The sequence below is a fragment of the Rutilus rutilus genome (assembly GCF_951802725.1).
Source record: "Rutilus rutilus genome assembly, chromosome: 17".
Lineage (NCBI taxonomy): Eukaryota > Metazoa > Chordata > Actinopteri > Cypriniformes > Leuciscidae > Rutilus > Rutilus rutilus.
In genome coordinates this window covers 25,817,056-25,841,969 of record NC_140230.1, presented here as the reverse complement: position 1 = coordinate 25,841,969, position 24,914 = coordinate 25,817,056, and the positions used below count along the sequence as shown (strand labels likewise).

Genomic DNA, 24,914 nt, shown 5'->3' with positions numbered 1-24,914 from the left:
GAAATACACGAAGCAGGGCAGGAGTGAGACACGCGTGCGTTACACTCTCTCAAGGAGTTACTGGTGTTCACAAACCTCCTCGAGCCAGCAAAAGCATTGAACCTGAGCAATTATAGTTCATAATTGTAGGTTATCATCTCAGCTGCCTACCGACGGTAAGATAATAGCATTTTCTTTCATAGGTGTATTTTATGCAATGAGCTTGTGAAATATGTTACCGAACAAGCACAATTGAGCCTGTTTATTCATTCATTGCTCTTAATCTCATTTGAAGTTTGATCTTTGTGCGATGTAAGTTATTAAATAACTTAAATAACGAAATGTTACAAGGCTGAACCGTGTAACTTAGACTCTCCAGAGTGTCGCGTTATAAGGCTTGATCTGTTTAAACTTTTAGCGGGTTGTTCCTTAATGACTTTAAACTTGAACTCTGGTCTTATTCCGCCATGTTCAAATTCATTTCCTGCATTTAAGTTATGTATAAAAGCTGAAAGAATAAGACCATCATCTGTCCTTTACAATGCCATGTTTGACCGATAAACCGCCATCAAACATTTGCTGCTGTCAGTCATAGTCTGTGAAGTCAGCGCCAGAAAAAAGTGGCGGTCTCAAAACTTAGGAAGTTGCCTATATTTTTAGCTGTTATGATACACACACACACACACACACACACACACACACACACACACACACACACACACACAACTGTTTGCACCTATGAGACCAAATTGGCGCACATTGTGCTTTAATATGCTAAGTATACTGCCTTTTAGGTTTTGAGACGCAGACAATGTGTAGCCAGTATGTGACCCTGTACAACAGTGCAGGTCCTGGAAAGTTTTTATTTGTAGTTGGAAGTACTTCATATAGTAAAAAGTGAAACTAGCGTTCTTGACTTAATAACAGTCCTGGCCTGTTATACGTGTAGGCCTCACATGCTGTTTAGTTTGGCCTTGATGAAGTTACTTGTTTAACATGTCTTTTATTCATAGTTTTAGATTTTTGTCAATAATTTGGAGTCACCATGCCTGCAAAAAAAGCTGTAAAGAGACAAACGATTGCAGCATCTGAGAACTCAACAGTTGTGAAAAAGCATAAAGGTAAGCCGTCCTGTCTCTATTTTCTCGTCAGATGGAAAGTGCCCCTATTGTGCCATTTAAACATTCTTAATTTTGTTGTGGAGGTCTCCTAAAATAGGGTAGCATGCATCCAAGGTCAAAAAACACCAAATTGTATTATATGCATTGCAGCATTACCTCTTTTCCCGGAGCGTCTGAAATGGTTCGATAAAAGATTCGGTCTATCTAAACCCCTCCTTGTCTGATTGTTCAGATGGCCCAGTCTGTTGTGATTGGTCTAGCGCTTTACAGCGCATATCGGAAATGGAATCAAATAATGCAGAAAAAAATAAAGAACAAAAATGCAGAAGTTGTTTTTCTGTAATATCCAGGCCTGAAAACTCATGCATTGTTTTTCTGTGGATGTTTGTAGTCTCTCACAGTAGTCATGGCCAGGAGAAGGGCCAGGTGCTTGTTCTCGGACAGGGTGATGTTGGGCAGCTTGGCCTGGGGGAGGATGTGCTGGAGAGGAAGAAACCAGCTCTGGTGACTCTTCCTGAGGGTATCGTGCAGGCTGTGGCTGGAGGCATGCACACAGTCTGCCTCAGCGACACTGGAAATGTAAGCTGAGCAAACAAATCATTAATCGCTGACTTCAAAACCCAACAAGACTGTTCAAAGTAATTTTGTTTTTTCTGATGTCCTCCTTGTCTGATTCCTGTGTAGATTTATACATTTGGCTGTAATGATGAGGGTGCTCTGGGTCGTGACACATCCGAGGAGGGCTCAGAGATGGTGCCGGCTAAGGTGGACCTTGGGGAAAAAGTTGTGCAGGTTTCTGCAGGAGACAGTCACACCGCTGCCCTCACGGATCAGGGAACGGTCTATGTCTGGGGCTCTTTTAGAGTGAGTACAGGCTTTTTGTATATACTGTTACGAAGCGGAAATGTTGTACCAGTTTTGATTGACCTCTCCTTTCTGTTGCAGGACAATAATGGTGTCATTGGACTCCTGGAGCCCATGAAAAAATGCACATTGCCCGTCAAAGTCCCTATAGAAAAGCCTGTGGTTAAAATAGTCTCAGGTCGGTCATAGGAATTCAAGCTTTGACTTTAGTAGTCAGTCTCTGTGAAATCTATTCTCATTAAGTTTTTAATTCATTCTAAAGGAAATGACCATTTGGTGATGCTGACTGTGAGTGGAGAGCTGTACACCTCAGGATGTGGAGAACAAGGCCAGCTTGGCCGTGTGGCTGAGCACTTCGCTAATCGCGGAGGCAGGAAGGGGTTGAGTATGTATCTCTGTTGATCGGATTGTCGCTACTGGAATGTGAATTAATAATTTTAGAGCTGGAATGACATGTCAACACAACAGATTATGTAAATTAGTCTATTTGTTGCGCTGTAATATCTAATGGATGAACTCATCCCTCAAATGGGCTCATTTAATGAGCAGTCAATCGTTGTAAAGTTTTATGGAAACCGCTATGGTTAGTTAGATTTCAGGTTGTGACTTCAGCTGTTTGATCATACAGCTGAATGAACATAATCAAAGCAACTACTTTAATCTTCTGAATTAACTAAATATTTCAGGATTCACACTTAAGCAATTGCTACTGTAAATCCCAAAAAGTGACTAAACGCAGCCGTAGTAAACCCCATTCCTAATTAGGCCTACACAAACCTTATCTTGTCATAGATGGTATCATTAGGTAAAAGGTCATACATAAATTAGTTACGGTTATTTATTGGTAAATTAACCAAAGGATTAATCGGCTATTCGGGAATAGATTGAAAGAATAATTGTTAGTTCCAGCCCTTAATTTTATTAATTTTGGTTTATTTTCTGAATATGTTGATGGTTTTCAAATATGCTCTTAAGCAATCTTACTGACCCCAAAATTTGGGAATGGTTTTTAAACTTTTTTTTTTTTTTTTTTTTTGTACCTCCCCAAGACTGCATTCATTTGAAAATTTACAGTAGAAACAATATTGTTGTGAAATATTACAATTGACAATAACAGTTTGGTGCTCTAGATGAAATATCTTAATGTTGCTTAATATTTTTGTGGAGACTGTGATACTTTTTTCTGGATTCTTTGAATAGAAAGTTCAAAAGAACATCATTTGAAATCTTTTGTAACACTATTAATGTATTGACACTTTTGATCAATTCAATGCATCCTTCATGAAGTGTTCATTTCTTTCAAAAAAAGTTGACCCCACATGTTTGAATAAATAATTCAGTGGTCTTATCCTTTTCCAGTTACGACCTTTAAGTTCTGTCTTCTACAGTGTTGATATAATTTTTCTTCTTTCTGTGTCAGTGAGACTGCTGGAGCCACAGATGGTTATCATTAAGCCACGGGGGAAGGTCATCTTCACGGATGTCTTCTGTGGAGCGTACTTCACCTTTGCTGTGTCTAAAGAGGGGCACGTCTATGGATTTGGCCTCTCCAATTATCACCAGCTTGGTAAGATTCTTTGCTCAATCAGTCCTGAAGAATAAATGGTCTGTCTTTTTATATATATATATTTTTAAATTTATTTCTTTATTTACAGGCACCCAAAGCACTGACACCTGCTTTGTTCCTATGAAACTCAGTTCTTTCAAGAACTCCACCATCTCCTGGGTGGGCTTCTCTGGCGGGCAGCATCACACAGTGTGCCTGAATTCAGAAGGCAAGTCATCCATAAACCTAATTTGTAATACTTGTATGAAAATTTGTTGCGCTGGCACTGAATCATGTGTCCCACCAGTGCATCTGATGATGTTCAACTGCTGACTTCATCCACAGGACAAGTGTACAGTCTTGGTCGGGCGGAGTATGGCCGTCTGGGCCTGGGGAAGGATGCTGCGGAGAAGAGTGAGCCCACACCGGTCACTGGGATCAGTGACGTTCAGGTCATTGCCTGTGGTGCCTCTGTGAGCTTCGCTGTAACCAAACAAGGTGAGAATACACCCTGTCCTGGTTTAGATGCACTCCAACCCCTTCAAATAATCCTAAACAGACCTTTTGACTAATTCTACATGTTTTTTGCCTCTACAAGTTGTTATACAAAACTTGATATGCATTGTAAATGGTGTCAGACCACAAGCAAATTTGGTATAAATACACGTCTCATTTGTTAATACATTTTAACAATTAATACACAAATACATTTGTTCTCTTGCAAAAGTACCCAGTAATATTGCATGAAATTATTGCAATTTAATATGACTTTTATATAAAAGTTAAGGCTAAGCTAATTTTTAGCACCATTACTCCAGTGTCACATGATCCTTCAGAAACCATTCTTATATGCTGACTTGGTGCTCAAGAAACATTTAATGTTTAAAACAGCTGCTTAATATTTTTTTTTTGTGGAAACTGCTGCATTTTCTTTTTTCCAGGATTCTTTGACTAGAAAGTTCAAACGAGTAGTACATTTGTAACATTAAATGTCTGTCACTTTTGATCACTTAGTCTACATTAATCCGGATACATTTAAAAACTCTGTACACACTAGCGTTTTCCGACGGCTCAGTGTGGATGAGAAACTTTTGAAAAACGCCTGAAAAGGCTAAATTCACCTTTCTGCGCATGCGTAAAAGCTCGTGATAGACAAGATGATAGATGGAAAAAATAAAGTTACTGTGCATTTTCTGACAGGATCATTTTATTTAGCAAAATATCTCCCCATTCACTGATGCGTCCAGGTCAGACCACTCAGTCACCATTTGGTTGGTCTAAAACGCAGCTGCTCAATGTTTTGCCGCAGGACAGCAAATGAGTACATTTTCTGTCATCTTTGCAGGACTGTGATATGAAGACTGTGCAAAATAACACATTTTAGCAACAGTGTGAAAGTGAATAGCACATAATAGGCACAATAGCAATATAAACACGAATATCTATTGGTACAATACGCGTCACATGACTAAACTTGCGTCATCGGTTTTAAATACCCCCGTTTTCGCAGTCCACACTACAGTGTGAAAACGGCATTTTCAAAAAGCTTTGTTTTCATTAAAAACGCTGTCTAAGTGTGGACGGAAGGCCAAAACTAAGAGAAAAAGGTGCATCTTCAAACCAAAGCGTATTAGTGTGGACATGGCCTTAAATGCATCCTTGCTTAAATGTTAATTTTTAACAACAACAAACAAACAAAAAACTTTAATGACTCCAAATTTTTTAACAGACCGGTAGTGTGCTTTTATGGCAGATATTTAAATACATGTATAAATTTGATTGCGAACTAATTGGTTTTACTTGTCTAATCAAAACTGGTCAGTGCATTTATAGTTAGATACCGTTTGGGTTGTAGCATTGTTTGTCCCTGTATTTTTAAATGGCAAAAGCAGCAAATGACGCAGTGTGTGTATTGTTCACAAATGTATCCTCAACCACTGATTACATTAATTGCACCTCTTCACAGCAGTTGAACAAATAACATAGAATGTACTGTTGGCTTGTTTTGATCTTGCTTTAAAGCTGTGTTTTCGGTATCTGTTGGCCAGGCTCTGTGTTTTCCTGGGGAATGGGCACCAACCTGCAGCTGGGTACAGGAGAAGAGGAGGATGAATGGAGCCCAGTGGAAATGAAAGGCAAGCAGCTGGAGAACCGTGTAGTTCTATCAGTGTCCAGTGGAGGGCAGCACACGGTCCTGCTGGTCAAAGACAAGCAGGAGAGCTGATCTTTAACTCCTTGACTAAAGACAGCGGAGCCAATCTACTGTATCAGTGGTATCTGTAACCTAAAGCTTGATCAAGATTGGGGGAGTCTGGGATTGGTAATGCTTCCTGTGCTGTGCTGAGCTAAGCCAGCTAATGAGGGAGGTGGTAGGTTGTGAAGAGGGTAGGATGAGTATCATCTGATTAAACCTTTTATCCCGCTTTATGGGGAGCCCAAACATTCACTGGATGTGGTCCGGTAGATGATCAGAGACCTTTTTTATGGACTTTTGTTTCTTCTTTGCTTTATTTTCTTAATTCTTTTTTTTAACCATGATCTTTAGTGTGCCTCCTGGAGACTGCCTGTCGTGAATGATTGATTGTGTGCATGTATGAGATAAAAAGTGATTTAATAAGGGTTTTAGAAAAGTCCCAGTTATTTTTTCCCCGATTTTAAATTCCATGTTCCGGTCTGAGCAATAAACGGTTACAATAGCAGGTCTAATCTTTCTCTCTCTCTCTCTCTCTCTCTCTCTCTCTCTCTCTCTCTCTCTCTCTCTCTCTCTCTCAAAAAACAAAACAAAAAACGAACAGATTTGGTATTGCTGTACTTTTGCAGTGTTAAACTGTTTTCCTGATTTCCTAAATGAAACCATTATTGTATCCATGCATTGCTGGCCCTGTGGACAATTAATAAAAATGAATCTTTACCAAAACTAACCTATGATTACTTCTTTAAAACAAACTACTTGTTTAGTGCAGATTTATTAGAGCAAGAAATCACTTTTTAGTGTCTAGTTTCATGCCTTAAATTATCTTCTGTGGGTTTATTGGATGCTCATAAGTAACTTTTATTTGATTAGTTTATTCATCTGCATACATTTCCTTGTGTAACTGCACTTTAAAGTAAAAAATATAATTGCCGCATATATATCTCTCCTTACACGCTTATAGAAACATGTTTCTTTGTGTGGCAGGGATGTGCTCTAAGTGCGTGCTATCGAGATTAAAAGGATAGTTCTTCGGTTTAATTTTATTTTATTTTTTTCTCTATTCCTTGCGCACATCATTTGAATGTAGAAGGCTTGGATTGTGGAAGCGTATATTGTGTGGTTTTTATTTATAATCTTGACAGCCACTGGTGCTCACTGTGAAAATGCTTATTTTTCTGTTCCACAGATGAATACATCTAAACATTTAGCAAAATTCTTCATATCTACAGCGGACATGAGCGACGCGGAGGGGGAAAAAAGAATAGAACGCAATATAACTGCGTGGTGCGACACAATAAATCCCTGACGGTAAACTGTCTGTGACCCTACGCAATAACCAGCAGAAATGTATACTCTGTTAGATTATGGAATATCAGAGTTGATGCTTATGTAAGTATGTACTAAACTGTTGAAAGCACTTGAGGCTGGAAATGGTTTGGTTGCTATTGATAAAATTTGCAGATCAAAGCACCACTTCAGCATCCATGAAGGGGAAATGGAATTGTGTTCTCGGTCTGTTCTTTACGTTACAGCCCACAGTGAGTCATGCTGAGAGACTTTGTGGGGTATTTCAGTTGAAAAGCCCTTCAAGGCCCACTTTCTCGGAAAGCTTTGAAATGCTAACAGCCTCTTCTGCAAGCACTTAATTGACCATCATTTGATGCTGTCATCAATGTTTTTCGATGCCTGGTGTGAGACAGCATGAGGTTGCTGCACTGAGAAGTGGACAGGCCACTGGCTTTAAATGTTGTTTTTAATGCCAGAAAGCTACATTAAAGGCTTTTGAAAGGGCCATGCTTGTATGAGTATAATGAGTCAAACGTTTTTCCATCATGCAAATAAAAAAAAAGTTTCACTGCAGGCAGCCCGTGAATTGTTAAAATAATTAGTATTTTCTACAGCTTGTTAAAGGAGTAACTTATTCCTCTGTCTCCATGAAATCAAAATTGTCCATTCTTTATTTTTATGGAATATTGCAGTATTTGTTATGAACTAATAATCTGTGCTCATCATTATTTTTTAAAACAAAAAAGTGCATTCATAATCTTTAATCTACTCCCTCTTCTCTGATGATGTGTTTACTGGTGTGAGGGCGGGACAACCTGTCCAATAGCATCACACCAATAGCAAACTTCAACCATCCAATCATGGACAAAATCAAGTTTTTCTTGTTGGAGAAGCATTTTAACTCGAATATACGTCACAACAGGGAAGAAAAAACTTCTGTTTATGACTTAAAATATAATTAAAATCATGTACATATAACATGACCATGCAGCATTCACAATCTCCATAACCAAATTATTTTTTTCACTCATGAAAGAAATTGATTGGCGTGTGTGGTTTATCATTGATCGGTGAATTCGCAGGTGACTAGTCATATTCAGCAGGAATTCATGAGCTCTGGAATTTCATGTTCAAGCATGGTGTTGACCAACAGAAAGATGCTTGGTTTGAAATTAGGTGCCTTTTGTCCCAGCTAACAATTTTTGGTTTCCAGAAGATTAGTTCCCACAACGTTCTCTTTTTGAGGTTTGTTTTTGATTAGCCGGGAAAGTTATGTCTATCTGTATGTCTGTTTTCACATCTGAAAACTGGCACCCTATAATTGTTTGGATTACATGTTCTTTTCTTTCAGGCATATGATGCACAATTTATGTTAATAATATCAGCATGCCTTTAACATGACCATTTGTTAAGCCTGTTTTATACTTCTGCGTCGAACTGCCGCCGTAGCTACGTCGTAGGCTGTGTGTAGCGCGCGTACCCTTCGGCGTACCCTGACGTGCACCTCTCCAAAAATGTAACAACGCGTCAATTCTACGTGGACACAAGCGCTGTGATTGGTCTGCCAGAACCCCTCCCTCGGGGTAACATGCTCCCCAGGTGCGCGTCAACGCGGACAACGACACAGAAGTATAAATTAAAACCAACACGTTGCCTACGGCGTATAGGCTCCGGTGTAGGTCCGACGCAGAAGTATAATGAGGCCTTTATTGTATGGCATCTCATCTTGATGGGTAAACAACCATGTCACCATGGAAACTGAACAGAGCAGCGTTTAATGGAAGTTCTTACTGGGTATGATTTTTACCATATTCTCCTCAGATAAATTACAGGGACCCGCTTAGCCTAGACAGAGCATGACTGACTGACATTATACAATGTTTGTAATATTTATGTGTATTTATTTTGTTTTACCATGTGTGTGACAGTTGACAGTCAAAAAATATGATAAATATAGTCAAATTGACTCTTAAACTGACTTTATTGGGGAGTGACGAGCTTATATTACCTTCAGTTATTGTTTTTGATTTAGCACTTTCAATGGACATGTTAAGCATCACTTGCATATAGGCTATTGCGTGCAAGAATGTGACTTGTTTAAAATCCGCACCGCCTCTCTGATTTAGCCCACAGCTTGTCAAAAATGAATCTCATAAGGACACTGAAGGGGTTGAGTGGAATATTGAGCAGAGTGTGATCCTCCTGATCAATTTAGATGACATGCTGTGTCTCGTCATTACTCTGCTTCGTGATGCTCAGTGTGTAAACAGTGTTGCTCTCAGTGATCCGCTGTTTATGCCGTTATGTAACAGACACTCCAAACCACAATCACAAGGAACCGGAGAAGCACTTAAATGACATTTGCTGACCATAATGATGGTGTTCGCTATTCAGACCATTTACTCATCTGTGTCTGTTGGCTGGTTGAGACTCCAGAGTCCATTGTCCCTGCTGTGGCACAAGGTATACAGTACTGCAAACGCCATTGCTTTAAGTGTTTGTGTACTGTTTTCCAAAATAACAGGTGCACTGATTCTGCTCTTACTGTGTTGGAATTTAGACAGAGCAGAGGTACTGTATATATTGAAAGCCACAGTGAACAGACAGGACCCCTATTTTCAATTATGCTTGAAAACGAATCAGCTTGATAACGAACAGATAGATTATGAAATGTTTAGTTTGACCTCCTGTGGCTGACAAACAACATTTTCTGCAGATCAACATCTTTCACAGTTTCAGGTCCTGTTTGTGAAAAGTGCAGAAATTGAGAGGGTTGAGTTCCTTGATTTCCATAAATATGGCTATTTATTTAATTCCATTGACAAATAGACAAATAATGTATTATTATTATTATTATTATTTCACTAATGGTAAAACATATCGTTCAGCAAAGCCTAATTAATGTCATTAACATATAAACTATCACCAGTCAAAGTCCAAATCCTTCACTTGAGAATGGCAAATGGCCTATTAGGCTATGCCCCCTTTTACAAGATGTCAAATAAGTCTCTGATGTCCCCAGAGTTTATATGTGAAGTTTCAGCTCAAAATACCCAACAGATCATTTTTACAGCATGTTAAAGGGATAGTTCACCCAAAAATGAAAATTAGCCCATGATTTACTCACCCTCAAGTCATCCAGGTGTATATGACATTCTTCTTTTAGACGAATACAATCAAGAGTTATATTAAAAAAAAAAAAGTCCTGATTCTTCCAAGCTTTATAATGGCAGTGAATCGTTGTTTCTGTTTTGAAGTCCATAAAAGTGCATCTATCCATCGTAAAACTGCTCCAAACAGCTCCGGTTGATAAAGGCCTTCTGAAGCAAAGCGATGCGTTTGTGTAAGAAAAATGTAAAATATCCATATTTAAAACTTTATTAAGTAAAATAACTAGCTTCCGGCCAAAGAACATACGGATTCCACTTAAGTCTAAAGCGCAACTTATGCGAGTAATGCGACGTACTGCTGATATTTACGCTACGCCATGACGCACTACGCTACTTCTGACGTCACAAGATGCGTAAGTGGAATCCGTATGTTTGTTTGGCCGGAAGATAGTTATTTTACTTTATAAAGTTTGAAATATGGATATGTTTCTTAGACAAACGCATCACTTCACTTCAGAAGGCCTTTATTAACCCCCCGGGGCTGTGTGGAGCACTTTTATGATGGATAGATGGACTTAAAAACAGAAACGTCCATTCACTGCCATAATAAAGCATTTTTTTTAATATAACTCAGATTGTATTCGTCTGAAAGACGAATCATATGCCATGTCATATACACCTAGGATGTCTTGAGGGTGAGTAAATTATGGGCTAATTTTCATTTTTGGGTAAACTATCCCTTTAAAATCGCACTGTTTTTATGTGTGTCCCTTTAAATGGAAATGAGCTGGTGCTCCTGGCCCCCTTTCAAGAAGAGGGTGGAGCTTCAAGAGCTCATGTAACAACAAAACAGGACAATCTCTCCCACAGTTGTCAGTAGCGGTGTTCAGCCTCGAACCGGAGTTGGACAATAATGCCTCCTGAGCCAGAGAATATATGCTGCATGAAGACAGAACAGGTATAGTTTAGTTTTAGCCTGTTGTAGCAGACCCCGTCCGAATGATGGCCAAAGCTTTACTGATGAGTTTTATGAAGTTTATTGTATATCACACAAAAGATGAAGCATCTGTTTTCACCTGCAGAAAATCACTGTAAGAGCTGAATAAAACACAGTACAAGAAGTGTGCATTACAGTCTTACCCATAAACTCTCTCTCCCTTGCATTATCATCAACATACACAGCGAATTACACAAAACAACTCATTACAACTAACAGTAAACAAATATATACAGACCTTTTGCCTTTTTGAGGGGTGCTCAATAAACTGGTAAACTTTATATACATAAAACAACTCAGATGAACTGTAATAAAGTATGTGCTCTCCCTTTCATTACTACTGTAACCAGTATGGCTCCGGAGACTATAAGCTGGATCACCAACAGTTGGTACTGACAGTGTACTACTCGCTCAGGGCGGGTCTATGCTAATACGGCAGAGTCCATCAGCAGTCGTGGGCGGGTCCTGTACAAAGCGACATCACATTGCCCAGAATCTGCGAACGGCTTGTTCTGAGACACTGCTTATGATTTATGGGGATTTATGATTTATGTCCTTGTCAAGGAAAATCTGTTCATCTGCGGCCATATCTGCAACGCCTCCGGGCAGCTATTTCGGACATCTATTTGAATGGGGGAATCCTGAAATCTCAAAAACTGCTTGCCGAACTCACTGTCCCATAAATGTTGTTTCTTATGCTCAAATAGCATTAGAAAAAGCTTAGTTTTATGGCTAGACCAGCCAATGCGCATGTGCAGTCCTAAGCGCGAGTCTCAAGTTTCTATGGGAACCGGAGCTTCTAACAGCAGCTGCAGTGACATAATGACTTTACCAATCAGCGATTGGCTCTTTTACTTAGAAGGCGGGACGTACTCCGTCATATTGCGTGTTGCAGTTTCTCCCATTCACAAGTAATAGGAGTGAACCGTATTTGGTTTACACACACTGCCAACACACATTTATGTTCAAACACTTGTGTAAAAGTAAATTTTGCATCTTTAAATTTCCAAATATCTACAGTTCTCAGACTCTCTGCCAGGAGGCAAAGTGCGTACATCTGCTCAGACCCTGACATGGTGCCAAGCACTTTTCCACATCAAATGCCTTTTTTTTGGCGTGGATTTTAGCGCACACACACTCGAAGGCTCCAGCTACTTTATTCAAAGCACTTATCCAATATATTGCAAAATGGGGTCTATAGGTTGTCTGCTGAATGTAATTATGTAAAAGTGCTTGAGTCTCCAACCTTTACAAGTACCTGTGGAAAAACAGCTTTTTGGGGGCTTTTGTGTTATATTTTTACCAAACAAAATTTTAATCTTTAAAACAGCGTAAAGGGTGGCAGGCTTATCATTCAATATATGAGATGATGAATGTATATTTTAGATACTAAGGCACACTCAACATGTGGGAAGTGAAAATTGTTGAGATAAAGGTTATTTTTCCTAACACCCATGCAATCTACAGAAAAATGTTAATAGGCTACTTAAGCTTTCACACTGACAGTTCAGATAATTGGTGACATCTAATTTCCATGCATCCATAAAAAAAATTATTCATGAGGAAATATGCAACAGTTTTGCAAAAGTACATACAGGTTCTACAGAAATGTAATACTCACTGCTAATACATAAACACATTCCTGACTGGAAAAAGTTTGTTTATAACAGCTCAAGAAACTAAACTCTCCTTTTACAGCAAAGCTGACATTTAGAATAAGACGCTAATATCACAAAACCCATCGTTAGATGTGGATTTGAAAAAGGTAAAAAAACAGCCATTCTGCACTAATAGCAATGAAATGCAAGGATTGTTGCAATAAATACTTCATAACAAATAACTAAGAAGAAAATATCTAAGAGACCCTCTGTGATACTCAGAATATGTCTAAACACTGTACATAGTCAAAGGTTATCAAACACCTTCACTAGTAGCACAAAATTACACATTATCAAGCACCATGAAATGAACAATGTGTCAAGAGTTTATGTAACAGTGTATTTTAACAGCGATCCTAAGGAAAGTATTCGGTCATCCATGCAAAACTTTCCTGCAAACCTTAGGATGAAATTTTGGTCCATTCTCTGCATCCGACACCTCTCTTTCTCCATGTGTCTTTATCCTCAGATTTAATGAAATCCTTTTATTATGGAGTGGAAAAAGACTTCTGTACATTTTCATTGTTCTGTGAAAAGTGAGCATTTTTGTCTCTTTAAATGAAATATCCATCTTACAGCTTATTTTGTTGTATGAGAAACTGAATTTGTGTATTCAGTACATCGTTTGTCCCCAGGAATAATGTATTTCAATAACAAGATCCCACAAATCCCAGGGAAACGCATTCACTTTTATTTAAAAATCCAATTTCGGGAATCCACTTTGATGGCTCATACACCACTAATAATTGCAGATTTCCTATTGACCATTCCAAGGCCACATTTTTTTATGTTTTTTCCACTGCATGATTAGAATCTTGATGGTCCAAATGATCTCATTTCCTCACTTTGGAAAACATTTAGCAGATTATTTTCCCACAAACGAACCAGCATTTTGCCTTTCTGTATATAAGCTTGTCGCCAACTTTTTTTTTTTTACCTCAGAGGAGTTTAAAACTCAGTGGTGGAGATCTGGGTGACCTCAGACTGCAGGTCTTTCTGTGTCCTTGGTTGCGTACCAGGAGGCATCTGGTCCAGGTCTAGTCATGCGGGCTGCTTCACTGAATCAGACTTGCCGCACACTGAGATGGGCTCTTTCGTGGCACTACGAGCTCTGGAAAAGCTGCTGTGCTTCATGCGGGAACGAAAGGGCATGCACAATTCTCTGAAGCACCTCTTGAAGTTTTCATCCAGGAATGCGTACAAGACCGGGTTGAGGCTGCTGTTCATGTAGCCAAGAGCAATACACAGGTGCCAGCAGGTGACAATGATCAGATTCTTGTTGTTGACCACCACCACAGTCCTGACGATGATGAAGATATGGATAGGGGTCCAGCAGATGATGAAGGCTGCCACCACCACCAATACCATGCGGGTGATACGCCGGAGGTTCCTGTCCTTCTCTTTGGAGCCGGACAACAAGCGCACACTCTTAAGGCGAAAGATCATCAGGCCGTAACAGATGGTGATGACCAAGACGGGAACCACAAAGGCAAAAATGAAAACACAGATCTTGATCACAGTATCCCAATACTGCGGATTTGAGCCTGGGAATTTCAACATGCAGACCGTTTTGCCTGAGGAGAATATATCTGTAAAGAAAAAGATAAGAAGAGTTGTTAAATCTTAAGTAATTTCTTGATGGAATTTACTGATTCGTTGTTTTGTAATTCCCTAACTATTCATTTTTTATTTAGTATATGCAAGCTATATTATTACGCCAGGTGACGACAAGTGACTCCCTGTGTCAGAATATGCCTTATTCCCTACTATATAAGGAATAGGCAAAAAGATTATAAAGTGCATATCTGATAGATGCTTTACTATCCCATGAGGCCTCTCAGAGGAGCTGTGAATGGCAGTGAAGCAATGCGATGCAGGCAGGTCACATGATTTTGACAACATGAAGAATAGTTTGTTCATACTTGTACCCATATTCATTCTATAGTAATACTGTTTTAACGGCCGCAAAGTATGTTTCAAACCAAATATAGAACCTAACAGTTTGCAATTTCGTTGCATCAGTTAAGTGAGTCATTGAATTCAATCAACCGATTATTTAATAACACTGATTTCTTCAGAACCCGAAACAAGCAATTGTCTTTATGAGCAAGCGTTGAATCATTCATTCAACTGATTTGTATAAAAAGAATGATCCATCCACAGCGAAACTGTGTATTGCTCGGAGAGCGTTAACTAATTCAGCATGGTTTTGTTAAAAACTATTTTGTTAGCAGAGCAAAAATAGACAAAGTACGGTAACTAGCAATTTTGGATCTAAAATATAAGTTACTCAAAATTAACATCTAGTTTATTGTGCTATAAAATCAAATACTTCTGTATTTTCCCCCATTCACTTTGTCCTCACCTTTATTTGTCACTGTAACGGCCATAACCATGACTGGGATGCCGATAGCAGAGGAGAGAATCCATATGCAGATGTTGATGATCTTTGCTTTGACAGGCGTGCGGAAGTCCAGGGCTCTCACTGGATGGCACACGGCAATGTAACGGTCCACACTCATCATCGTCAATGTGAAAATACTGGTAAACATGTTGTAGTAGTCAATAGCCATGACCACTTTGCACAACAGCTCACCGAATGGCCAGGTGCCCATGAGGTATTTGGCACTCTGGAAGGGGAGAGTACTGGTGGCTAATGCATCGGCCAAAGCCAGATTAAAGATGTAAATGTTGGTAGCTGTCTTCATCTTTGTGTACCTGTTGAAGAAAAAAGAGAAAGAGTCAGCCTGAGAGAATCAGCTACACAAGCACAGTTTTTGAATGTCGATCAGCTGCACCTGCGTTTGCAATGACGATATGAACATTCAAGAATTCAGATGCAGACGAATGATGAATTGGATGCGCTGATTGTACATGATTTGAGGCACTTTTGCCCTTTTCATTATAAATATGAGATGATTAGCATGAGCACATATTTCCATTCGTGGTTGATCATCATTTAACACCCTTCTAAACTGTATTCAACGTTTATTCCAATAATTAAAATGTTAACATTAAAATAACATTATAATATATATATATATGAAGAGTTCAGATGCAAAAGCCTCTAAGTGCCATCTGAAATTTTCTTCTAGAATGATAATTTTTATCAAGCTCGTATATTTAGGTTCAGTAATTTCACTTAAATGGCAATGAAATTACCTATTAGTTGTCATTTAAGTGAAATTACTGAACTTAAATGTATATATATATATATATATTTATTATTATTATTGGCTATAATGGCTAAAAAGCTATGTATATGGAGAAATAGTGAAAAGGTGTAGGTACAACATCTACCAGCAGGGGCTAACAACATGCTTTCATTAAATTAAGGTGTCTCAATATCATACAATAATCAGCTCATCATTTTCTCTGTATTTTTTTTATTAATAATGGGCTGATGAATGATAGGGTTGCCTATAAAATGATGCAAATAGTTACTTAAGAAAAGATCAATGCCAAAGGCAAAAATTGTAATCCATTGATTATCCTCTCTTTGAGATTTGTCTGAAGCCCACACAGTGATCTCTTTTGAGGACTTAACATTTGAAGTCTCACAGCGCTGAAGAGAGAATACAGCACATCCATTAGTGACACTACAGTTTATTCCTCTCTTTGTACATGGCTACACGTGTAGAGATGAATAAATCCATTATTATAAGTTCCATTAAGTCTTTTGTACTGAGTGCATAACATGTTTTGTTGTATATCCATGACTCATGTTTGCATCTCCTATTTTACACTGGTTGCTAATTCATAAGGAAATACTGCATGCTATGCTAAATTTGTAGCATTGCCATCAATCATGTTTTTTATGCTCATCATGGAACACATTTCTGCAACAGGCCTTGTTGTTTAGAGGTAGTACCATTATATTGACCTCTGAATGGTGTGTGTCTGCATGTGTATATATATATATAGCTAGAGAAGCAAATAGTTTTTTGTTGCTGTTGTTATTTTAATCAAAAACCTTAATACATTTGTTTCTGCTGTCTTGTCTTTTAAGGAGATATTTTTACTGGGAAACCAGACAAAAATACCATTGAAAATGGCTTTTTGGTGCAGTGTGAGAAATAATGGATTAAAATGAGGGAGAAACTTTGATGTATATGCAATCTAAAATGCATTGATATCAAGTTCTCCGTCTGCAACTGAAACTTTAGGGGGAATTATTAATGAGTTCTTTTCACACCAGACTTCCTATTGTACAGCTTCATCCTTCCAGGCTGTAGTGTCTGATACACTATAATACTCTCTTCTGCTATATTTTTTTTGTATGTCTCCTCAAAGGTAGGCAATCCAGAGATTCCGAATATGATTAGTCCATTCAGACTTTCCCTCCTAGGCAATGGCTTTGCACTCTTGAATATAAGTGCTGTGAATAGATAGAAAGATCCGAACCACTCGCTTGCCAAGGGCTCTATTTATATTCAAAATCTTTTTGGTTCCCTTCCATTTTCTTTTCTAAATCGAGCTGTAAAATGCATGTTCCCTTTAATAGTTTAGTTTAAATGTATCAATGCAATCTAACAAACACAACACCTTTAGCTGATTTCCTAGATTATTAAAAAAAAAAACGTATTTTTTGGAGTTCCTATTCTGTTCATTTCCTTACAGCGTTCTAATGCTTATTTTCATATTTGGAATGCCTGAAAGGTATTATAAACAGAATGCTTTATGTGTTCATTTAAAAGAACTCTGATTAGTTCTTTATAGCAGTTTGAAATGGATTTATACACTGAATTTGGGGTTCTTCAGATAAAGAAAATTTTGCAGAACCTATAGGCATTTTAAATGTGCCTCAAAAGACCCTAGTCAGGGTAGAAGTATATTTAATTTTTTGACAAGAGACATAAAAACAAGGATGTGAGCGATAGAAGTAGTGTGTTAAAAAATGTTTACAGTGTTTAGAGTTCTTACAGGAACTTGTGGGTTTCATTTTTAAAAAGTTTCTTGAACTTTTAGAAAGGGTGCTTAGAGGTTCTACATTGGCTATTGGGCTTGCCAGGTGGTGATCTGAAATGTTGCCTGGAGTATCTTTTTATTTTACAGTGATAAATCCAGGATTTACAAACATGACATCATAACTCTGATAAGAAATGTAGTTTTCATTTTATTGCAGAACATTTTAATAGCTATACACTTAATATATAAGACACTTCAAGAAGAATTGTGATTCATTTTTAGTTTAATGAAGCCTTTTGTGCGAAATAGATTTTTTTTTTTTTATATGTAGGCTATATATATATAAGAAACCCACCCTGGCTTTGTGGTCAAAACCTCAATATAAGGGAACTCTCCACCCTCAGATGAGCACGTCACAAAAATCTTACTCCTCAGCTTTGTCTTTCATCTTCTCCCACTTGATCAGATTGCAGTCAAACTCCCATGTCCAACACATTCTCCGTAGGCTACATGCTATATATTTCCCGGGTTCAAATAGGTGACGCTATTTATCTTCCTCTTTAGACTTTGTGCACTTATTGTACAGAAAACCAGCAAAGTTTGGACTAAGATGGTCATTTCTCAGTAGCTATATGGCAAGTGGTAAATTAAATAATGAATGATTATCCCAGCCGCAGAGACTTTTGAAGTAGGCCTAGGCTACAAAGGATATTAATTGAAAAAACTACTTATCTTACCTGACCACACCGTACATAACCAGGATATTTCCAAACAGTCCCACCACGCATATGACTGAGTACAGCGCGGTGATGCACACAGCGATAGCGACCTCACTGCTGCCTCTCACCGCCTTCGCCTCGCTGCCCTTGCTCCAGTTGGACAGAAGTCCCGCTGGTTCCTCCATAAAGCTCGAGTTGTGGAGAATTAAAGGATTCTGTTCGAGAACATCATTAACTGTTACTGTTGGAGGCTCCATTTTGCGCTTCCCTTGTATAATGCCAAACGTCTTCTAATGTGACTCAAAACGGGAAGATCTTAAACGTATATCGTTAATCTAAAAGGTATAGAAAGATACAGAACAGCAGATAAGGACATCAACTCCACTGGTCACTTTACGCAGCTCTCCTTTTCTCTTCTCCTCTGCTCGGGAGCGCGCACTCGACTTCCAACTGCGCGTGCTGCTGTACATGCGCTCGTACTTTCTCCCGAACTACAAACCATGTGCATAGTGGAACACACTGAAAATCTGCGCCCACACACAAGTGACACTCGACGTACTGTAAACATGCACTGTAGCTATGCTATTTACTATTATTTGTTATATGTTTCCATTCCACTCTCTTAGAAAAAAGGTTAAATTGGGGTTCTTGACTCATTATTAAAATCAAAATAATTAATTACAATTTATAAAAAAATCTTCTATAAGCATGTTGTTCAGTTAAAGAGAGAAATACAATTTTGTGGACATCTGTGCCACATGAAGGCTAAAAGTAATATAGTTCTTGGCCTTGCTGCTTTGAGGTGACACATTTGTCAAGATTGTGATTTTGTCGAGCACTGCTCTTGGCTTCGTTTCATGAATAACAGGGCACCATCTGGAGGCTTTGTATTTAAGTCAAGCTGTTACAGCATGTTGTTTTGGTACCTCTTAAGACATTATTGAGTTCGTTCAACTTGCCAGAATTCTACAGTACATGTACTTTTATGTTAATTCAACTCATTCTACATCAATGCATAATACATGTCTTATGCCTCATAATAAGTGACTTACATTTACATGTGCTAGGAGGCATAATTATTAAGTTTGACCCTCAGGGTAAATTTGCAATTAGCACACATTTTGATAATGGAATCCTGTTCAACTGATTACACGATCAGTTAAATCAAAAAAGATTCTTCACCATCCGTGGCTTCTAATCGCAGCGGTTATGCGGAAATGAAATTATATAACAGAGAATCAATTTCAAGCACTTGACAATATCCTCCCTGCATGGCTCTGGCTCTCTACTGTTACAACATTGTGCTTTTTATCTAAAATTTATGATTAGCGATGTTAAAAGTTACCTTTTGTATACGCTTTGTATCACTCAGGAAACAGGATGATTTCTCTGGAGCCTGTTAAAAGAACAGATCAAACAAACAGAGATAAACAAAATAACAGAGTGCTGTTTTTATAATGAAATGTTATGCAACGCTTTCACACAGTACAGAAATCTTCCATGATTTAAAAAAAAAGAAGATTTATTTTGAGTGAATTATCTAGTTTTCTAGTGCCATGAGCATGTCCTAATGAGAGTGAAATTACATTTGACTTGCATGACATTAGAATAAATGAATGAATCTGTATAATGGATGTTAGACAGTGAATTTCAGAGCAACCACAAGCTTACATCTGTTTTGCTTCATAGGTCACCATTTTAGCTGGCCAGTAGACATTTAAACTGAGAGAGCATCTGTTGTTACAGATGGCTCGATAAATATGACTTGATGAGAGAGACTGCATCATTAACTTGCATAGACCACTCCAGTTCTTCCCAGACAAAATATTTCTGGAAGTTCTCAGTACACAGCCATAATTTTTTATTTGTTACCAGTTCTGCCTGTATGTGTGATTTATGTCGGGTTTGTCCGAGACCAGATGCTAAGCTTGGCCACTAACAGATTGAAGTCTGCTTTAGCCTGACAGGTCCAAGAGCCAGATGCACACATTAAACCATCTGATCTTTAGCCAAACCGGCTATTTAGTTGTGTCTGAACTGACCATATGCCATTTAGAGAAAAATATGACGGAATATTGGCAAAATAAAATCCTGAGCCATATTATATTTAAAAAAATTGTATCTGAAATTGTCGACGAGAGAATGAGAAATGTTTCTTGATCTTCTGACCAACGATGTGATTTTAATATCTAAGCCTCGCCAAGAAAAAAAAGATCACAGTGTGTCACCAAGAAAAAACAGTCAAAATGTAAAAGTTTTATTTCCAATATAACACTGTCTCTTACTTTAAGTTTTAATAAACATAAGTAACCACTAGATCAAATAATACATACAGAACAAAACAATTATATAATTAACACAATCATAGCCAATGTTGACACATGAATTAAAATAATGCATGTATGCAAATCTGAGGGAAATGTTTAATGCAGGTTCTCAGCCAATTTGTAATTGCAGCTATTGCTTTGAATGCTTACACGTCATTTCAAGTGCCTTTGGATCGGCACTTGATAATAATAATCTGATTATTTATTCTTTCTTTAAAATTCAGGCCTCATTAAAGCTATTTACATTTGGAGTGGATACAGGATATCAAGCACTGAGTAATACATATATACATAATGGATTTAATTCACCCATGTAGTAATATCTGCTGTTAAATAGGTATATTTTCTTTGAGGTGTGGTTAAACGGATCATGTAATGTTGAAATATTACGTATTGGATTGTTACGAAGCCTCAGTTCGCCCAAGAATCAGTGCATGATAAGATGTCTGGTTTGCTTAATTATCATTAATATGAAGGACAGAACAGCCACGAATGCCATTAGCATCTAATCAGTGTTTCTGCCTCTTGTCATCAACATAACTGATGAATGCAAGCCAGTGGGAGTCTAGAGTGAAACATTTCTGCTGTTTACTGGGGATGTTAATTTAAATAAAAAACTTTTTTTAAACCCAAAAAAAATTACACCTGTCTAACAGTTCCTTTCTTCATTGTTTTTTCCTCCAAGAACAACATCCTTGGCTAAAAGGCATATTGTCTGTTGTTAGCATTCTATTCACTATTATAGTTTACAAGGCAGCAATGCATGTCAAAATAATACGTAACATGTACTCCCCATTTTTCCCTCTCCATTACAAGTTTTTGTTTTGTTATTGTTTCTTTCAAATTGATTTTCCTTGGAAAATTATATACTGTAAGCAAGTCAAACAGTGTGTAAAAGTTTGATGGGTCTTTTGTTTTTGTTTTTTTGAGGGGCTGGTGGATTAGATCACGGGTGACTGGTAGATTAGATTGATGAGAGTAGCCAGCGGAGCCTTCTGCCCACATATTGGAACAGATCTTCTGACAGCCATCAACACTTTGAGACTGAGAAATCTGTCTATCACCTCTCATTTTCATCCAGATCTGACCATCCAGACTATGATGAGCTTCTGCTGTAGAAATACACTAGCTCTGCCTTATCTTTCAAAGGATTTAGATCAGTAATATATACAACAATACTTATGGAATATATAATATCTTTGTCTTCCACACTGCCATGAGAATAGCTCTTAATAGTTCCAAGCTCCTCTCTAACTGTGCTTGCATTTCATTGTAACATCCGTTGTGAGCTATTGCATTTCTGATGAATGCATATTGACCATCTATCAGTGGTTCTCAATTCCAGTCCTCGGGACCCGCTGCTCTGCACATTTTGTATGTCTCCCTTATTTAGCACATCTGAACCAGATCATCAGCTCATTAGGAGAGACTCCATGAACTGAACTGAGTGTGTCAGATAAGCGAGACATTCAAAATGTGCAGAGGAAGGGGTCCCGAGGACTGGAGTTGAGAACCACTGTACTATATGTTTGTAATTTTAAATTTGTAATGACTAAGTTTGTTTCTAGTAATAAAGTATATTTACTAGCTGTTTAATTCAAACAAATTTAATTTAAAAAATATTAAAAATATATTATATTAATATAAAAATATTCATATATTAAAAAATGTATTAAAACAAAATCCATTAAATCAATTATCACTTTATTTCAATAGTCCAATTTAGGCATGCCAATAAGTATAACTTTGCAATTACATGTCAACTAACTCCCATTAATTTGCAACTTCATGTCAACTAACTCTTAGAGTATTAGTAGACTGTTAGTTAGGATAGTTGCAAAGTTACTTATAATCAGTAGAATGTCTAAAGTGGACCATCAAAATAAAGTGTTATTTGATGATCCCTTGATAGGAACCTCTTAAAAGGTTATATATTTGAAGGAAGCACCTGTAGTGCATACAATGCAAACAACCTAAATAAGTGGAACTCTGTGTCACTTAAGCACTACAACTGCAAATTTCCAAACAGTTCCTAAAATTGTTATAAAAAAAAACTGAATGGTTCACTGTCTTTGAGTGTAACAGCAACTGTATATTGTTCTATTTTAATATATCTCGGTTATAGCAATATACATTTCAGAAAGCATTCTTGGCTCTGACATATTTCTCTATTCAGGGAGAATTTGGGGGAGGGGGGAGTCAACTCATGACCAACATCCTAGAATCATCACCATAGTGCTTTTCTTTGTTTCTTTTGCACTTGTTTGCAATACAATCGTGAATCATCTTCGCAACCGTCTTCTACAGGTCACAAAATTTTGCCTTTGTAAACATGTTGATGCTGCTGTAATACAGTTAATGCAAAGACAGTTGAAAAGACGCCCATAGAGTCTGCCTGGCAACTCATTCAACAAAGATGTGAGATGTGAGTCTAGGGTAACTGGCTAAGTTCTTTCGAGAGCAGCTTAGTTCAATTATTTGGATCCTTAAAAAGCACTCTGGTTTGTTTTGAATTTCACAGCGTCGCCTCTCTCCTGCCAGACTCGAGTATATGCCTTCACAGTCAAACTCTGACAATTTATTACAATTATTTATAAAAAAAAAATTAAATCCCTTGAATGATTTTGAGTAACTCAAATGTATTTATCTTCGATTTTAGATGAGTCTAGGGAAAAAATAGGTTTCAATATTTTATAAAGATGAGTGGGCACTAAGAGCAATCATCAACCTCCTAAAGTCATGATGGCTGAAGTCTAATGGAACACATTAGATGTTTGATAGAATGAGTCTCAGTCCTTTGATACCTCTGCAAAAAAATGATCCAAGAGGTCCTAATGGACTCTCTCAGTAAAATGTAGTTGTCATGGGAACAGCTGACTCACTTCATCCTCAGCAAGGGGGCTAGAGTTCTACAGCTTATTGGTTGTGTGTGTGCTATATACAGATTTTGTGGACATATTTGTATTTTTTTAATAGTTTGTTTATTGAAATACTCTGTCACATTTTTTCCAAATCCAGAGGACATAGCCTAACCTATCACGTGCTGGCTGGAGCAATCGTTAACTAAGGGTATGTTTAAGGCGAATTACTAGCTGCTACTAAAAATGGAAAGTTTTTTCTTTGAATTTTTTGCATACAGACGGCAACTTTGTCAAAACAATCCCCATTCACACAGATCCACGAAAACGACTAAGACGCTAACTTAGCTGTATTCTGCCAGGGCAGTTGGTGATGTCACTTTGTAAAAAATTAAATAAATAAAAACTACACAGACTGAACACGTACTATGGATGATTCTTCACCATTTCCACAAATTTGTGTATTTTGTTGTTTACATGGAGACGATAACGGTATCGTTTTCAAAAACTTGTACTTTGAACCTTTTCAAAAGTTCGTGTTTTCAGGCCCCCAAAATGCCATTGTCGTGTAAATTTACGGCCAAAACGCATAGCCTACTAAGTTTTCTATTTTTAGTTGAAAACGTTGTTGTGTAAACGGCTCCTAAGATGATGACAGTTTCGTTTGTTTGAAAAAAGATAGCACAAGTTAGCGGTGTGATGACACGAGACATGAAAGTAGCGCCGGTTTCATTTAAGCGGACTGATATAGGCTACAGCTTTGTCATGGACGATGGCGAAAATGAGGAAATATCAAAAAGCTGGACTACGCTGACCAATCAGAATCAAGTATTCCAGAGCTGTGTAGGCTAATAAATTAACATAATAAACATAACTCTAAAAACACGTATGGGGAAAACAAGTAATTGTCGTGAGGTGATCCTGACTAAGAAATGTCAATTTGGCTTCTTTTTTTTTTATCTTACCGTGATGTGTTATTGTGTTCATTTGCATTTTAACCTCCTGATGCTTACAGCAATACCCATGGCTATCTAAAAATCTAAGCATCAAAATGACAAGAGGGGCTCTCTTACCTGCAGGGTATCCAATTATCTGCTCAAGCCTGAGAGAAATAACTGTGCCTTCTAGAGAAACTGAACACTGCACAGCGCTGGCATAGTTATCCACTGCTTCATGCCATCCTCTCAGTGGCATTTCCTTTTTACCAAAGGAAATACTGTCAGAAGCGGAACATCCATTAACAGCATTTAAATCAATTCGTTTCTAATGAGGGGGCACCCTGGTAAACTGAGTAATGAAACTTGAGTGAAGATTCAGGGCTAAAAGGGACAATTTCACACAGAGTT

The 24,914-nt window shown here is 37.9% G+C and overlaps 2 protein-coding genes across 3 annotated transcripts; one reads left to right on the top strand and one right to left on the bottom strand.

Moving 5' to 3' along the window:
- rcc1 (regulator of chromosome condensation 1) lies at window positions 1-6,270 on the top strand. Its single transcript, XM_084386158.1, has 10 exons — window positions 1-155; window positions 993-1,100; window positions 1,492-1,679; window positions 1,785-1,964; window positions 2,046-2,142; window positions 2,227-2,349; window positions 3,385-3,531; window positions 3,620-3,739; window positions 3,856-4,008; window positions 5,559-6,270. Exons 2-10 carry the CDS (start codon window positions 1,025-1,027, stop codon window positions 5,732-5,734), a joined length of 1,260 nt encoding a protein of 419 aa, XP_084242284.1. The 5' UTR covers window positions 1-155; window positions 993-1,024; the 3' UTR covers window positions 5,735-6,270.
- A 4,853-nt stretch (window positions 6,271-11,123) lies between these two features.
- On the bottom strand, window positions 11,124-24,765 carry oprd1b (opioid receptor, delta 1b). 2 transcript variants are annotated; one of them, XM_084385253.1, is made up of 5 exons: window positions 24,642-24,765; window positions 19,729-19,779; window positions 18,402-18,598; window positions 15,122-15,474; window positions 11,124-14,345 (listed from the first exon to the last, which is right to left on the bottom strand). In XM_084385253.1, the coding sequence occupies exons 3-5, from the start codon at window positions 18,566-18,568 to the stop codon at window positions 13,798-13,800; spliced, it is 1,068 nt and encodes a 355-aa protein (XP_084241379.1). In that variant the 5' UTR covers window positions 18,569-18,598; window positions 19,729-19,779; window positions 24,642-24,765; the 3' UTR covers window positions 11,124-13,797. The 2 variants fall into 2 exon arrangements, with proteins under 2 accessions (XP_084241379.1, XP_084241378.1); XM_084385252.1 differs by lacking the exons at window positions 19,729-19,779; window positions 24,642-24,765 and having other exon boundaries at window positions 18,402-18,831.
- Between the last annotated feature and the right edge of the window lie 149 nt (window positions 24,766-24,914).

What these genes read in the sequence shown, in the direction of transcription:
- rcc1 (XM_084386158.1), top strand. Translation starts at nt 1,025, where the DNA reads ATGCCTGCAAAAAAAGCTGTAAAGAGACAAACGATTGCAGCATCTGAG. An exon ending in AGTTGTGAAAAAGCATAAAG is followed by an intron (nt 1,101 to 1,491) that starts GTAAGCCGTCCT and finishes GGATGTTTGTAG; the next exon opens with TCTCTCACAGTAGTCATGGC. An exon ending in AGTGTGCCTGAATTCAGAAG is followed by an intron (nt 3,740 to 3,855) that starts GCAAGTCATCCA and finishes CTTCATCCACAG; the next exon opens with GACAAGTGTACAGTCTTGGT.
- oprd1b (XM_084385252.1), bottom strand. Translation starts at nt 18,640, where the DNA reads ATGGAGCCTCCAACAGTAACAGTTAATGATGTTCTCGAACAGAATCCT. An exon ending in GTTATGTACGGTGTGGTCAG is followed by an intron (nt 15,475 to 18,401) that starts GTAAGATAAGTA and finishes TTTCTTCAACAG; the next exon opens with GTACACAAAGATGAAGACAG. An exon ending in CGTTACAGTGACAAATAAAG is followed by an intron (nt 14,346 to 15,121) that starts GTGAGGACAAAG and finishes TTTTCTTTACAG; the next exon opens with ATATATTCTCCTCAGGCAAA.